Source organism: Corvus hawaiiensis, chromosome 13 (assembly GCF_020740725.1).
Source record: "Corvus hawaiiensis isolate bCorHaw1 chromosome 13, bCorHaw1.pri.cur, whole genome shotgun sequence".
Classification (NCBI taxonomy): domain Eukaryota; kingdom Metazoa; phylum Chordata; class Aves; order Passeriformes; family Corvidae; genus Corvus; species Corvus hawaiiensis.
In genome coordinates, this window is record NC_063225.1 from 10,428,251 (window position 1) to 10,444,505 (window position 16,255).

A 16,255-nucleotide genomic window follows, 5' to 3' on the forward strand; every position below is an offset into this window, starting at 1 on the left:
GGAACTTAAGTGGGGCGAGAGGCGGGCGGGGCGGGTCCTCCCGGCCGCCAGGCGGCGCTGTGGCGCTGTGCTCAGGCGGGAGCTGAGGTGCATCATGGCGGCGCGCTGAGGGTTGTGGCGGGATCATGGCGCAGCCGCCGCCGTTCCCCGCCCGCCTCCCGCCGCCGTTCCGCGCTTTCCCACCGCCCTTCCCTGGCCCCACCGTCCGCCCAGCGCCCTTCGCGGTGGGGCCGGTGGCACCCCCGCCTTTCTTCTTGCCGCCGCCGCCGCCTGCGGGTGAGGGGGGACCGCGCTTCCCGCCGGGCGTCCCCTACTTAGCGGCGGCCCCGCCGCGGGCACCGGCCGAGGAGGAGGCGGTGCAGCGGCAGCAGGATGAGCTGTGGCTGTCGCAGTTCTTGGGCCGCCGCCACGCCGCTCCCTCGCCGCCACCGCCGCCCGCCGCCGCCAGCCCCAGCAGCGCCCGGGCCGTGGCGGTGGCGGCGCTGGGGCGGGTGGCCCGGCTGACGGCGCTCTGCCGGGCCCTGCGACGCAGCGAGGACGAGGGTGACGAACCGGGCTGGGCCCGGACGCGGGAGGAGGCGGAGGCGGCGCTGCGGGAGCTGCGGGAGGTCGTGCGGCCCCTGCGGGAGCCCGGCTACGGCGAGGCGCTGCGCAGGAAGGCCGAGAGGGCGAGGAAGAGGAGGCTGCGCCTGCAGCGGAGGAAGCACGAAGCCAGGGCGGCCAAGGAGGAGGAGGCGGCCCGGGCTGCCGAGCGGGAGGCCAAGATCGACCAGTGGCGGGCTAAGTGCATCCAGGAGGTGGAGGAAAAGAACCGGGTACGGTCCTGAGCGCCTGGTCCTGCCTCTCCTCGGGGCTCCAGGACAGCGCGGTGGAGCGGGGTTGACCTGCCGGTAACGGAGTCACGGCGAGCTGTGCCTGTCCCGCACCTGGCTTTGACCCCTGCGCTTCAGTGGGTGCCATCGAGGTGCTGCATGATTTCAGTATGCTGAGAGACGTGCTGTTTCCAAGGCCTGCAATCCTGCTTCTTCCTTAGAAGTCTTGAGCAGCTCGGTTTTGCCCTCATATTCTAGGCCTTGACATGAAATTGGGGTTTAAGTTGTTTCTGAACTCTTGGAGGTTTTCCTCTCTGTTCCCAGTCTCAGCCTACCCATACAGCTCACAGCTACCCTGTGGTGGTCAGTGCTGTTTCAGTATCCATCAGCCTTGCCTCCTGCTTTCATCCTTCTAAAGCTTGTGGTTTGCAAGCTTTTTGATCTCATCAGGAAGTAAAGCATCTCCAAAGCAAAAAAACCCACCTCAAATTAGACTCGTTGGGAAGTGCTGTAGGCACCTTTCTGTTAGTTTTTGGCTAAAGAGCTCCCTTTCTGCTGGTTTGCTGCTGGGATGGTCCAGAGCAGCTGCTGGGGAAGGGTTTGTGGTCAGACTATGGCAGGTTAATGGTCTTTAATTGCAGAACTGTGGAACTGGGATGGTTTCTGTTTATTGTTAGATATTTTCCCTAAATTTCTGTGGTTAAAGGCTCTCAGGCTTTCACAATTCATAAACCATCTAGGAAGTGTTCAAAAATGTCTGGATGTGGCACTTGAGGACATGGTTTAGTGGTGAACATTGTGGTGCTGCTGGCTTGACAGTTGGACTTGATGATCTTTTCCAGCTTTAACAATTCCATGATTCAGCCCAAATGTATGAGTCCCACGGCATTCTTTTTTGTTTTCTGAACTCTCTGGTGTTTTGACCTTTTTTTCATAAAAAGGCAAGGCTGGATGGTTGACTTGACTTACTGCTATTACTATGAAGTCACTCTGCTCTCTGGTGCTTTGCTAATCTCTGAAAATACCATTTGATTCTTGTCTTCAAGGAATATTTCCCGCATCTTGTCTGTTTTTTCCTTCCTTTCATAGGAACGAGAGCTGAAGGCTGCTGCTGACAGTGTCCTGTCTGAAGTCCGGAAGAAGCAAGCGGACACAAAGAGGATGATGGACATCCTGCGTGGGCTGGAAAAGCTTCGGAAACTGAGGAAAGAGGCTGCTGCCAGGAAAGGTTAATTACAAGATTGATCCAAACTTTTTAAATTGCACACGCAGGAAATAAGATGAGGGTGCCCTGTGCTGACTAACAAGGTGCAGCTTCTAAAAGCTGTCTCTTTGTTGTGATTTTAATTACAAGAATAGGTACAAAATGCTGAATTCAGTGTTTGTGTTCCTATGTTTCCAAGCACTTTCTAGAAGAAGGATTATTGCAGTAAGAATTCCATCTGTTAACAAGGTTAAGATCATGTTCCTCTGAGATTCTGCCAGCTCTGCTCTCAAGTCAGGTAACAAACCCCCTTCTGAATATGAAAACTTAAAGTCACTTTTCTTTCTGTTCAGGTGTCTGTCCACCCCCCTCAGCAGATGAAGCATTTGAAAATCAGGTGGAGAGTCTCAAAACATTGCTCAAAACTCGCACAGAACTGTATGAAGCTGAGGAAAGAGCATTAAGGGTTATGCTGGAGGGAGAACAGGAGGAGGAAAGGAAGAGGGAAATGGAAAAGAAACAGAAGAAGGAAAGGGAAAAACTACTACAGCAGAAACTGGAAATGGATTCCAAGCTGTTTGGGGATCCAGGTAAATTTTGCATGCTGTTCTTAACAGTGTTTTTCCGTACCACATCCCCATCTCACAGACACTGGATTTGAAATGCAGGCACAGATCTGGTTGAGAAAGGGATCATCCACTGGAGTAATTTATGGTCTGAGAACGGGGGATAAACATAATGCTGTTAACACCTGTGGTGTAAGAGGAACTGTTGAGCTCTTTGACATGGACTGCAGTACATCTCAAGCTGGTTTCATAATGTTTTGCAAGAAGAGATTGTAGATTAAACTGAAGTGAGAATAAAAAGAATAGATTGAAGACTTCCAGAACCCAGTAGGTGCTTTATTCTGCTGCTTTGGTAAGTGTGACTCAGGTAATCTGTAAAGATTCAGTGTCCGTATGTTCCCTGTATTTAGAGGGTGGAGTCAGGAAAAGTTTTGCTAGTCTTGGCTTTCCTCTGACAGCTGTGGTACGGACCAGGAGATGTGTAACATGTAAACAGTCTTTCATATATTATCTAGGGACCTGATTTCAGGTTACAGCTAGGCAGTAGCAAATGATTTGGCAAATCTGGGGCTTCTGAGACTCACTAGAATGGAAGGGTTTTCCGGATTATTAAACAGTTTCTGTGTCTGTGTTTTCACAGCTGAATTCCCGCTTGCCCATCTACTGCAGCCTTTCAGAGACTACTACTTACAAGCTGAACATTCTGTAGCAGCTCTAATCCAGATCAGGTAAAACCAAAGAAAGAATTTTATTATCAGAGATGACAAACAGTGTTTTTTGCAATTATAAATTCAATGCCCCTTTTGGTTTGTTAGCTTCCAAATATGGTTATGCAATGGATTGTTCTGGTTTTTTTCAAGTTTCTTGCTTGAGTCATATCCAACAGATGCTCATGTGAGGCAGAGTGCACTTCCATGCATGATCATTCCATTTAACACCAGAACATTGAATTTTCACATTTGTCTTTTGAAAAACAAGTTTAAGAGTAAAATTATAGAGGGTTTTGTGTTGATCAGTAACATCTATGTGGGTATATAATAAATCTTACCACCAAATAAATCCCAGCTCTCCTCTCAAACAATGCTCTCTCTGTTAAAGGCATGAATGGGATCAGTACTTGGTGCCAGCTGACCACCCCGAAGGAAGCTGCATCCCTCCAGGATGGGTTCTCCCAAGTCTCCCCACCAATGACACTTGGGCCACTGCTGTCAGATAATTTAGTTATAAATTATTTTAACTTTGGAGGACTGCTTTGTTACAATTACATGTGTAAATATGAGAGGGTCCAAAGAGGAAGTCTCGTCCTCTCTTTCGGCAGCCAGGTACTGGAATGTCTTTACTGGAACGTCTTGAAAAAAAGTTTTAAGAATTGTTTTTGCTGATTGACTGTGCAGGGAATTAGCTGAGCAAGCCCAGAGCTGCCAGGCTTCTCATGGTGTGGAATTACAATCCTGCTGCAAGTTCTTGTTAAATCTCAATCTTAATAAAGGAACACTGCTGATAGTGGTATTTGTGCCAGTACTAATATCCCATTTTTAGTGGCTTTTGTCTTTATAAAGGATGATGAAAAACTTCAGAAATGAAGAAATTAAAAAAAATAAGACGAGATCATTAGTAAACATGTTTTTCTTCTTAAATGAAACACATCAAGCATCACTGTCAAAATAGTTCCTGTATTTTTGGGTGTAGAGACAAACCTATTACAAGTTTAAACGAATCCTGAAGTACAAACAAGACAGGGTTTTTCAAGGTTGAGTAAAGCAGCTGCTGCTATTTTACTTTTGTGGACTAAAACTGATACCAAAACATGGAAAAAATTCCCAGTTGTGGTGAAATAGGTCCGATAGCCATGCGAATAAATAAAATTTGATGAATAAGCCTGCTGGAAAAAAACCTAATAAAATCTGATGTCTAACCTACTGCAAGTGTTTTGCCTATGTAGATATTTTTGTATAGGGACACATCACGTCTATAGTATTTGATTAAAAACCACAGCTTTATTTTGTGAGTTGGTTTTTTTTGTGTAGAACAAATAGAGAAAAAGGGATTTTTGGTTTTTTGTTTAAAGCATTTTCATGCTGGGGGAGAGATTTGTTTGAGTACTTTGTATCAAATACAACTCCAACAAGGAGAGAATTGTTGGGAAAAGGTTTGTTTGAAGGAACTTCTCCCTCCTGCAAGGTGACAGAGGCATCTGATGTCAAAGCTTTCCATGTTCTGGACAGTTTTCTTGTAACTGTGATGGGCCATATGGATTTGGAGCTTTGCTGTTGTACGCAGATTGCTGTGGCACCTTTCCAGAGCTGCAGTCCTTATTCTTGCTTAGCCCCAATGTGTGGGAATCAAATTAATCTCTCCAGTGCTTTGCCTCTTGGCGTCACAACAGTGCGTAATTCATGCACGTCATTGCCTAAATTCAATACTTGAGCTTTAGGTGTAATGTTAGTAGTGTCCTCGCTGAACCTTTGCACTGGTTTCTGTCAGTAAGAGACGTGAACTAGTAGTTTCTGATAGAATATGAGTGCAGAAGTTTGCAGGTTTTGCTCACCTGTAGCACCCCAAAATACAGATTGCCATGAAGTCCTCTGCAGATGTCATTCTGATTTGCTCTTCCCTACATCCTCCCATCCCTAATGTCACTTCCAGCATCTCATTACTCCAGACCCAAGGCCGATCCTGGGGAGTCTTCCCTGATGAAAACACACAAGTTCAAATATAAAAATAAAAAAAACTGCATAAAACCAATACAAACCCAACAGTTTCAGTTCAGGCAGCTTAGTGACCAGAGGATGCTCTGCTTCAACAATTAGGCTCCTTGTACCATCAGCATGTCTGATGGAACAGGCCAACCACTTAAGCTATGATTATCTTAAAGCTGTCCAAGTCAGCTGCTTGTCTGACACTGCAGGAATTTAAAGAGCTGAGCAGTAGATAAGGAGGCAGAAAAGCAGCAGCCGTGTTCTCCCTTGTGCTGTGTGAGGAGAGCTCCATGAGTTCATCTGATGGTAAGGACAGCTTCATATTGCTAATAAACATAGGGCTTGAAAATGCCAGGGGAGGATCTACCTTTAGGTGTGTTCTGTGGTTTGTTCTGTGTATTTGCTCCTGTCTAGCAACATCTGCATTAAAATGTTTAATAGCTTTAGTGAGGAAGTTGTTGAAGCCACACATGGAGAGGAATGTTTAAAATCTCAACTCATAAAATACATGGGCACAGGGTATTAATTAAAAAGCATGTTCAGACTTGATTCCTGTTTTTCTGAGTATAATATTTCCCACTGGTTTTAAGAACTTAGTGTAGCCCACTTCTGAGAGGGGTTGGCTGTGAGTTTCCAAGCCTCATTTGTATCCTATTCCTCCCCTGGTCCTGGTGCAGGTCAGGTTTCTCCTGCTGTTTAGGCACATCCTCTTCCTGATGTGAACTGGTGTGCACTGGTTGGTGTCTGCAGTGTGGAGGTGGGCAGGACTGGTGTGGAGAAGATGAGGTCAGAGCCCTTGTAGGAGTTCCCTTCTGGTGGGAGTCGGTGTTTATAACTGACCCTCTTTTATCCTTTTCTTGTAGCATTTTTGTTGTCATTGCTCCTGCCCCAAAGTACTTCTTGTTTTCTAAACTGTGGTTTTGGGAATTAACACTTGTGGGAACCTCTCTTAGAGCACAGTATTTATGCAGTGAAATACAGCAAAGTACAGTACCATCATCTCCTCATATATTTCTTAATTGTGGCTTCAGACACACACACTACCCATCCCAATCCCTTGAAGTACAATTTGAACCTGAGTGGAGGCATTCTGGGTGACAGATGCTGAGACACTCCTTTCCTCAGCACCCTGGGATTTTGAGAAGAGCCGGTTTACAGCCCAAGCTGCAGGGAAGGTCTGTCCCCCTTGCATGCAGGAGCTGCTCGAGGAGTAGCAAAAAGCTGAGGGAAGGTGGCTTTGCTTACAGATGTTTTCAGGTGTCACCTTTGCCAGTGCTGACGTGGATTGTTCCATAGGCTGAGCCCTCTTAAGCTGAGCAGATGGCCTGGCTCCATGTGGGATCCCAACACGTTGCCTGTGTCGCATGTTAGTGGCAGGACATGTGCAGGAGCAGAAAGCTCGTTAGGGGTTCTGCTTGTGCAGAGCTATTAAAGGCTCCTGGCATAAGCAGGCAAAGTGACAGCCCTGTTGTCATTCTGGCACAGCCAGCTGAGTTGCACCGAGTGATTGTACATGTTGACTGTGTGTGTCACTTTCTCTGGCCTGCAAGCTCTTTTAGAGTCCTTTGCCAACACAGGAAACTACCCTGAACCCCATCTCCCATTACAGACTCTCATTTTTACATTAAACAGGCAGTTTTGTCATTCTTGTGTATATTCTTCTGCATATTTTCTTTTAGTGGTATGTTTATCCTTGTTGTCATAGAAGCTGTTTGTTTTTAAAGGAAAAAAGTGATTGGGAAAAGCACTTAGGGATGTCACATACATATTTACTGTGTGACCTGAGGATGAGTGCTGAGGACTTTGGGATGAGCAGGCACATACTGCCAGTACCAGAACTCGGTGGAAGACTGGCTACCAGCTCCTAACAGTTTATAATTTATAAAAGAAATTATTTTACACACTGTCATCACTGGGAAGCTGAAAGCTTGAGGCTTCATGCAGCAAGTAATGGCTTTTTACTAAACTGAGACATTTATAGAGACCTGATGGCAACACTACTGCAGTAATATTTTCCCTGACACCGTTCCCAGTTCACCAGCAATTTTTCTCTCCCCTGCAATTCCTGATCTAAAACCATCACCACACTTAAAATAAATGCATGGTTCCTGAAAGCTGATCTTAAAAATGGCTTATTTGACATCCCCCTAATTCCCAAGCTTGCCTGATGTACCAGCCTCCTTGCCTGGCTCCCAGTTGGCTGCTGCCAGAAGGGATGCCCTCACCCCAGCTCCCTTGGGATGCTGCATGTGGTGGCTTAGCAACACGAGGCTGTGTGCATGAGCTCTATCACCACAGGTTGCACAGACAGGGGAGACCTGCAAGCTGTCCTCCTTGGCTGTGCTTTCTCCCTCTATGACTGTAATAAGTGCTCAATCTGTCCCCAGCTTGGGGAAGGGACCGTGCGATGGCACCAGAGGGAGAGGGAGAGACAGGAGGGATGGGAAGCAGCAGGGTGGGTATGGAGGAGAAAAATGCCCAGGGTCTCTGCCAAACGAAGCCATAAACTTGGTCAGGTCCTGCTGGCTCAAGTTGAGAATAGCAAAGGTTAGTTCAGACAAAGCTTCCTGCTGTCAGTAATTAAGATTTTGCCAATCTGTTTTTACCCAGCTGGCGCTTGAAATAGCTCATCTTTCTCTCCTTCCACCCAACTTAAGAGATGCTAGTCCTTCCTTTTACAGTTTTTGTTTCCCTCCCGGCAGCAAGAAATCAGGCAGCACCAATGAACTACCTGGATGAAGTTCCCTTCCGGATGGCCATGAGCCTCGATGGGGACTCAGAGGGAGAAATCACTTTAATCACTGCCCCGGATATTGAGGTCCCCGACTGCACTGACATCCTCATGAGCACCATGGTGAGTCCACACCCGGGTCACTGCTGGGGGATGCTCAAAGGGATGTCAGCAGTGTTCTCTTACAAAAGAAGGGAAGGGAAACCTCCTAACTGATCCCCTCTTCACTGTCTGGTTTGCAGCAGTATTGGGAGGAGGTGAGGATGATTTGTGGTGTGTGGCGGTGACAGTGGGGTTGGTTTGGGGTTGCTTTTTAAAATCCTTTCCAATCAGGAGGGTTAGGTCTTTCTGGGATAGGAGGACAAACTTCAGGCTCTGCTCCAGGGTTGTTTTCTACTCTGGAGTTACCACTGTCTCTTTTATTAATAATATCTATTACATATTTACCAATAAATCTACCAGCTATAACCAGGCAATACTACCTGTGCCGGCAGCATATACCTGTTTATATATATATATATATATATATATATATATATAAATATATAAATATATATAAATATAAAAATAGATATAAAAATACCCCGTGTTTCTCCCTACTTGGAGATGATTTGGTGCTCCCCTCTGAGGCCAAGTCATTGTGCTGCTGGTTCAGGCTGATCCTTCTGGAGGGATGTGGGGGTGTTTTCCTCCGGGAGGCTGATTTGGGTCCACAACTGACCCAAGTGGCAGGAGCAGTAAAAACAGCATTCCTGGGCTCTGAATATACTTGCCTGCCTGTCAGGAGGAGACCTTGTTTGGAGAGCTCTGGGACGGGCAAGACTTGTTTGTTCCAGGAAAACCCTCAGATTTCAGTCACAAACACACTTATATTTTAAGCTGAACTATGTGGAAATGACAACTCTGTTTGGGGACCAGCCGAGCCCCTGGCGCCACTAGAGAATCCCGTGGCTGGTTCTGCTTCTGCCCGAGGTGGCATCTTCCCTGGCCCATGTGCCTGAAGTGTCTCTGCCAAGCACTGTTGCTGAGGGTCACAAACGAGCTCTGCCACCATCCTGGGGGCAGCCTATGGCTGAATGCAGTGCCTCTCTGCAGGTGTCTAAAACTGGGATGCCCACTTCTGTCTGCACCCTCCTACCTTCCACAGCAGTCAAAGTGACACAAACACCTCCAAGCATAAAACACTTTTCCAAAGAATTGTAGGTGCAACTCACAATAGTAATGCCTTAATAGATAGACTGTTTGCAAGTATAAATTTGGGGATTCCCTATAGAGATGAGGCTGGCACTGCCCAATCCTACAGCCAACCCTAATGTTCAGGGAAATAGAAGCTGATATGGGAAGGCTGCAGCCTTAAGATGCCTTGTGGAGTGCATGGTTTGCTCCATGCCACATGGTCTGGTTTCACATGTCCTCACCAGCTTGCTCTCGCTCTTTCACAGCACGACTTCTCACTGGAAAGGAAAGTGCTGTACTGGGTGGAGGTGGCCTCTCAGCAGCAAACCTCCCGGCATCGGGTCACTTCCGAAGTCGTCCCCACAGCTCCCCCATGCTGGCTGCTGCTGGTGGACCCCACTGACACCTACGGGGGGCGAGGCCGGGACGGGGCAGTGCGGCGCTCCGTCAGCCTGAGCGCAGCCGACAGCTCCTACGGGCATGCCAAGGGCAGGGTGGCCCTCTCCGACACTGAGAGTGACACCTGGCACTCAGAGGAGGGTGAGTACTCGGATGATGAGTACTCCTCAACCTCTTGGGAAGAGAATGACAAGGATGAGAGGCTCCTCTCCAGGAGGAGAAGCTCTGGGAGAAGTGTGTCTTCACGTCCCGGCTTTTACCAGACCCGACCAAAGACATCGCCTGGCTGGCTGGAGCCCTCACCAGAGAACAATATCCACAGCCCAGCCAGCCCAGACCCCAGCAAGCAGAGAAGATCCATGGTGATATTTAACAACATGAAGAACGAGCTGGAAGCCGCCAGGAGGAAGCTGGCTGCTTTGGTGCATCCTTTGAACAGAGCTGCCACAGGGAGCAGGGGGATCCCGGTGCCACGGCTGCTCCCCCAGTGTCCTGGCACCAATTGCAGCGTCAAGTATGGGCCAGGTCCGCACATGTCCCAGTTGCCAACTCCGCCAGCCACAGCGGCGCCAATCCCTCCCATCAAGCAGCACAAGCCCACAGTACCGGTGAGCAGCTTCCTTTGCTGGCCCTTTGTTCATTGCTGTGAGAGGAGGGAGGTGGAGGGCATCGAATTGGTCTCATTTGGTGGGGGCTGGCCAGAAAAAGGAACCAAAATGGGGCTTCGGAAACACTGGACCCATGAGGAATTGCTGAAGTTTTCACAAGAAGTGAAGAAAGGGTTTGATTTTTCTCACTGAGGTTGAAAGAAGCTTTCTGGGTGCACATTTACTTGCTCTGACCAAAACATCTATGTTTTTCCCAAGCAGGGTCTAATCTGATTTTCAATTGAATCACTAAAAAAAGAGTGAAATATGGGGGTTTTGTTCTCTTTTTGCTATGTTATTCCCTTCTAACAGATATAAGTGGGGTTTATAGGGAAATGTTCCCTTACAGTCATTATGTCTTTTCTGGGAAACTATGGACTTCATAGTCCTACTAGAAATACAGATCATTTAGTGATAGAGACAGTGATGTGAAAGGATGGAGTAAATAATACTCTGTCACCTTAAATCTGAATTGCACCCTGCTTTTAAGAAATTGCATCTAATCCAGCTGCTTGAGAGATTTAGGAGATGAATTACTGAAAATCTGCAATAAAGCCATCAGACACATAAATGACCAGGTTATTTATATGCATTTGCATTTGACATGGAGTATTTAAGGAAAGATTAAACACCTGTGTATTTGTACAACACCCAGCCTGAGCTGACCTGTGTCTTCTCTGACCTGTATCTATAGCTGAGCCTGGATTTAATTAAGTCCAGTCTCATTTGATGCCCATTTGATGTTCCTTGTATGGGAATTTTCCTCTTCTGGAGAGAGCAAGGTAACCACCATCATTCAGAAGCATTGCCTCAACCTGGGTTGTTTCGCTTCATTCCATGACCTGGAGCAATAAGACCATCTGCTTTTTTCCTTGCAGTCTCTCAGCCCCTACACTTGCCTCCCCCCTGCCTCCACGCCTGGACGACCTCTCAGCTCCCACAGATCCCAGACGGATTCCTCGGCTGACCTGCTCTCTGCACTGAGCCAAGAGGAGCGAGACCTCATTGAGCCCGTCATAGCCCTGGGCTACCCCACCCACAAAGCCATCCTCACCCTCCAGAAGACTGGAAGGCAAAGCTTAAGTCAGGTTGGTGGAGCTGGCACAGCACTGTGAGAAAATTTGGTAAAGGAAAACTTGATTTTCATGGAGAAAGGGATGGCTGTCTAATTTGGGGTGGATTTTTGATGGCCTTGGCTTTCCACTTTGGTGTCAGACCACAGCTGACAGGGTTTTCCATGAGATTACACTTTTGCTGTAATAAAATAGCAATGAGTCGCCCTCAGCTTTTCAGCGCATTATCATGGCTGGTTTTGTTATCTGTTCAATCTGTTGTGTGAAGCATCATGTCCTTTTGAGGTACAAATTTTGCATCCATACATGGAAACTTTTTGCACATCGTTTTTCCCAGCTGTTGGATTTGTGTGATTATTGCCATGGCTCATCCTGTCAGAGCAGGACTGTGGGAATACCTTGGAGATTTGGTTGGGCTCTCTCCAAAACACAACTTCTCTGTGTTGGAGCTAGCAGGGAATCCATACAAGCACTGCAGTGGGTTCCCAGAGCTCTTTTCCTGAGGAACCCTCTATAATAACCTGGAATTTATTAAAACTATTTAACATGCAGCCTCTTCCTACCCCTGGTATGTGAGTACGTCCCTGCCTGCTGTGCTGCATCCTCATTCCTAATGTCTCTGCTTGTCCAGACAAATGTCACAATGGTCCAGGTGGGTTCAGAGCATCCATGACAAGAGGGAGGCTGCTGGCTCTGATTCCCTTGGCAAACTTGGGGCTGGACCTGCCCATCCCAGCAGAGGATTTTAGGGCTAAATTATCCAAGTAGCTCTTGCAGAGAGAGAAGGGTCTTAATCACAGCTGAGCAAGAGGGATATCCATGGGGTTGTCAAACCAGGGAGCAGGAGCAGATCCTGGCAGGGCATGAGCAGGCACGGTGCCGAGCAGCCACTGCCAGCTGCCAGTCTCCTTCCCATTCCGTGGGAAGGGAAGCTTTATGTCTTCAATCCATAGAGGTTTCATCTAGGCACAGAGAGATGGGCAGAGCCCAGCCCATGTTGTTTCATAGAGCCTGCTGGGTTCAAAACGAAGAAAGAGTGCATCTTACTAAGGATGGAAATGGGTACAGCCTGCTCCCTTCTGTATAAACACAGGGACTTCCATTCCCTTGGAGAAGAGATTACTGCACCAAAAGACAAGGTCTGCTTTCTATCTCATGCCTTCTTCACCGGCAGTTCTCATCTTTCCCATATATGCCCAATGCAGCCAAGATAAAGCCTGACCCTTCATGCATCTCTTATGAGTACCAAACTACCAAATTAGTCTAAATCTTCCTGGAAAATATGTTCCAGCTGAAGTTAAAAAGAAGACGCATGGGTGCTCTTTGTTACTTGGTGGTGATAGAGGTTTCGATGTGTGACAATGACTACTTCAATTGTGAGGATTGACTGAAGTATCAGATGGTAGCCAAAAATTGTTCAACTTCCTTGCAGCGTCAAGTGAAACTGGCAGAGCCCACCCTGGTAGAGAAGGCAAGGCCTTTTGTAACCTTCTTTAGAAGCAATGCTTTCCTAATTTTGGTGGAAGAACTTCTCTGAAAGGCTCAAGCAGGACTAGTTGCCCCAGCATGCCAGAGGTTCATCATGTAGGATGTCATGGACTAAAAGGCACCATTGCATTTTGATCCATGATCATTGATAAATTCAAAATGCATCGTTGATTCATGGAGTCCTCAATGTACATATGAACTGAGACATGACAAAGGCTGCAGCTGGTCAGTGTTAAAAAAAATCTTTTTGTTTAGTCTTGAGGATATATATATATTTTTAGCGATAAAAAACATTGAGTTGACAAAGGCACCAATTTCATGCTGGGCTTGACCAGGCTGCCAGGATTGTCTGTGTTATGCTGTGGGTGAGTGGCTGTTCTGTCACAATAGGGGAAGAAAATACAGCAATGATCGGGGGTTGTCATTAGCCTGGTAACGAGAGAAATAATATCAGGTGAGGAATGCCAATGACCAGTGACTCCTTTCTGAGTTACTGCACTCCTTAAGGCTGGTATTTCTGAAAATCCCTACTCAACTGTTCAGCCAAAATAGATCAACTCAATGTTTGAGAGACTTTTTTGTCTTTTTCATGTGTTTTATGGTCTTTCACTGAGTCCTTCTCCTTGTCTATGGCAGTGCTGGGGAGGGTGGAGGTCTGTGCGCTGGTGGATCTGGGGAGAGATGAATCAGCTTCTCCTTGGATCAAGAAGCTTTGGAGAGACCTGTGGGATGTTTTTATTCACCCTGCTATTGTATAGCTCCTTTATTATTGCCTGTCTCATATGTTTTTGGACAGTAAGTGATTCTCATGGTATTTTAAAGATGCTGCTGGGAATTGTGCTGTCAGCACTCCAAGAACAACAAGGAAAGCCAAAAATAACTGTTTACTTTCTGTAATGACAGCACACAGGTCTCCCCTGGGGTGAGTTTTGCACTCAGACCCTGGAACAAACCCATGGGTGACTGAACCCTGGTGCATCAAAGGGATGCGGGGTCAGCTGAGTGAAGTCATCCCACTGGGACAGGCTCTGCCTCACCCTGCAGCCTGGAGGCCATTGCTCTGTATCTCACATGTTCACATGTCTGGTTTGCTCCTTGTCCTCTCTCCACCTTGTTCCCATTCCCTCCCTGGGAGGGTGAAGGGAGTCCAAGATGTTGTCTCCCACTGGGAATCCTGCAGATAGACAGACCACCCTGGCTGAACATTAGATGGGAACCAGCAGGATGGTGGTGGCTCATGTCCCTCTCATGGTGTGTCCCTGGGAGGTGGCAAAAGGGCTCCTGACTGGCGTTGCTCCCCATGCCTGCAAGGCTGGATTAACCTGACTGTCTTCCCCTGCAGTTCCTGAGCTACCTGGGTGCCTGTGACCGGCTGCTGAAGCAGGGCTATGAGGAAGGGCAGGTGGAGGAAGCCATGGAAATGTTCCAGTACTCGGAGAAAAAGGTCAGAATGGAATGGTACAGCCCAGCACTTTGTGCTGTGTCCTCCAGGCTCTCTTTTCCAGTGGGCTGCATGCTTCCCTCTGCCTCCACAGCCCCTCCTGCAGCCTCGTGGAGGTTCAGACCTCTGGGGCAGTGTCACCATAAGGACCCCTGGGGGAGGACACCTGCTCCTTCACTCTTCTCCACTCTTCCTCTCACCCTGTTGTGCAGCACAATGCTCACTCAGCTCCTGGACAGGGAGTCCCCTGTCCTAAGCCCACCAGCACTCATGCTCTCTCCTGCCCTGCCAGCTCTCCCTTCTACCCCCATGGTGGAGAATCATGGAGAACTGGGCATTTGTCTCCATCATCAATCTCCTCCTGGGGGTAATGAAGAGTCTGGGGAGATAGAACTGCATGAAATCTGGGCTGGCACTGTTTGCTGGGATGCCGATGCCTGTAGGATTGCCGTGGAGCTCCCTAGGGCAGTGGCAGTGGGAGGGCGCCCGGGTCTTGGTGTTGGGGAGGGGTTTATTTACTGGGGACGCAGCTCTGGTGTTGTGGCACTGGGGCCCAGCCCGAGCAAGGTGGGGAGCAGAACAAATGAATTCCAGCTGTGCTCACTGCCATTCCCTTCTCTCTTTATAATACCAACAAACACTGCATGGAATTGATATAAACGTTATAAGGAATAAGTGAAGCTGGAGGCTGACTTTATTAAGTATTTCTTATTTAAGAAGTTTCAGTGCTACCAGGGATATGTGTGCCCTTGATCTGCTGTCATGGTGATACAACCCAGCCAGATCTTCTGGCTGCAGCCTTGTCCCACAGTAGTGCTTCTGCTGCAACCCCATGATACATCCATCCATGATAACATCACTCCTGTCTTCTCATTCTTCCTCCAGGCAGCTGAATTCCTGCATCTGTTGGCTCAGTTTAATGATATGGGCTTCCAGCAAAATGAAATCAAAGAAGTTCTTTTGCTTTGTGGGAATCAGAGGGAGAGGGCGCTGGAAGAACTTGTGATGAAAACCCACTGAGCAGCATCCTGGAGCAGTCACAGCTTCCCCTCTCCACACCAGACCAGAAGGACTCAGGTGATTCTGCTGCTCCATCCCCACCCCTGGAAGTACCAGACACAGACCTTCACAGCTCTGCCTTGGTGTCTCATTTTATGGACATCCATCATAAGAGTGCTTGTCATTCAGGCACCGGCTGCACAGCAGGAATGTTTATCTCCTCACCCACGCATCCCCACCCTTGATCATCTCAGCTGTTCAGATTAGATGAAAGAAGATCCAAACCGCCTTCGGCTTAGATTTTTGCAAAACCCAAACCAAACCATAGTGTTCTTCCTCCACCTGGGATGATGGGAGTCATGTTTTCAGCTACAATCAAATGAGGATTCTTAAGAGATTATATAAATCAACAGAAGAAATTGTTTTCCTAAAATTTGAAGGCTCCTGCAGGAACATGTGTTGGTCCTGGCTTGGGAAGAGTCTCAGCTGACTTAGTCATGGTTGAATACTATAAATGAAATCCACTTTGATCGCATTAGCTTCTCATTTTAAACCAGAAATGTGAGAAAAATACACAGTTCCATTTGGGTAAGGAAAGAAAACAGGTTGCCCTTTGAAATACATGAGGTTTATCCAGTGTAGTGAAAAATGGTAGAGGCAAAGGTTTGTCCTCAGGCAACTTCATGAAATGAGGATAGAGAGATGGGGAATTGCTCACTGCCCTCATGCTCTGCCCAAATCAGGAAAATTCAGGGGACGCTTCCCTAAACTGTGAAGACAGTGGCTCCAAATGAAGTTAAGCATGAATGTCAGCGTCAGGAACATCTGGATGCCCAAGGGAATTTCTGTATGTAACTGAATGACAAAGAATGGGAGATTCGGATCACTGTACAGGATGTGTGTCTTGGCTTGGCAGTGGAACAGTGGACAGTGTTTTCACATAAAGTATGTTATTTTCCTCTGAATTAGATACAGATGTAATTTCTTTGAGTAAAGATGCTTGGGGGGGTTCTTCTGCAA

The 16,255-nt window shown here is 47.6% G+C and overlaps 2 protein-coding genes across 3 annotated transcripts; both read left to right on the top strand.

The window, feature by feature from the left end:
- Positions 1-72: 72 nt before the first annotated feature.
- Positions 73-4,501, top strand: PDCD7 (programmed cell death 7). The gene is made up of 5 exons (XM_048317195.1): positions 73-815; positions 1,902-2,040; positions 2,370-2,606; positions 3,223-3,310; positions 3,681-4,501. The coding sequence occupies exons 1-5, from the start codon at positions 126-128 to the stop codon at positions 3,796-3,798; spliced, it is 1,272 nt and encodes a 423-aa protein (XP_048173152.1). The 5' UTR covers positions 73-125; the 3' UTR covers positions 3,799-4,501.
- Positions 3,223-16,255, top strand: UBAP1L (ubiquitin associated protein 1 like). 2 transcript variants are annotated; one of them, XM_048317194.1, is made up of 6 exons: positions 3,223-3,310; positions 7,984-8,135; positions 9,455-10,195; positions 11,113-11,322; positions 14,138-14,239; positions 15,122-16,255. In XM_048317194.1, the coding sequence occupies exons 2-6, from the start codon at positions 8,004-8,006 to the stop codon at positions 15,254-15,256; spliced, it is 1,320 nt and encodes a 439-aa protein (XP_048173151.1). In that variant the 5' UTR covers positions 3,223-3,310; positions 7,984-8,003; the 3' UTR covers positions 15,257-16,255. The 2 variants fall into 2 exon arrangements, with proteins under 2 accessions (XP_048173151.1, XP_048173150.1); XM_048317193.1 differs by lacking the exon at positions 3,223-3,310 and adding an exon at positions 5,390-5,587.

Excerpts from the sequence above, each read along its gene's own strand:
- PDCD7 (XM_048317195.1), top strand. The coding sequence starts at position 126 with ATGGCGCAGCCGCCGCCGTTCCCCGCCCGCCTCCCGCCGCCGTTCCGC. Across the intron at positions 2,607-3,222 it reads CAAGCTGTTTGGGGATCCAG|CTGAATTCCCGCTTGCCCAT; the intron begins GTAAATTTTGCA and ends GTGTTTTCACAG. Across the intron at positions 3,311-3,680 it reads GCAGCTCTAATCCAGATCAG|GCATGAATGGGATCAGTACT; the intron begins GTAAAACCAAAG and ends TCTCTGTTAAAG.
- UBAP1L (XM_048317193.1), top strand. Across the intron at positions 10,196-11,112 it reads AGCACAAGCCCACAGTACCG|TCTCTCAGCCCCTACACTTG; the intron begins GTGAGCAGCTTC and ends TTTTCCTTGCAG. Across the intron at positions 11,323-14,137 it reads GAAGGCAAAGCTTAAGTCAG|TTCCTGAGCTACCTGGGTGC; the intron begins GTTGGTGGAGCT and ends CTTCCCCTGCAG.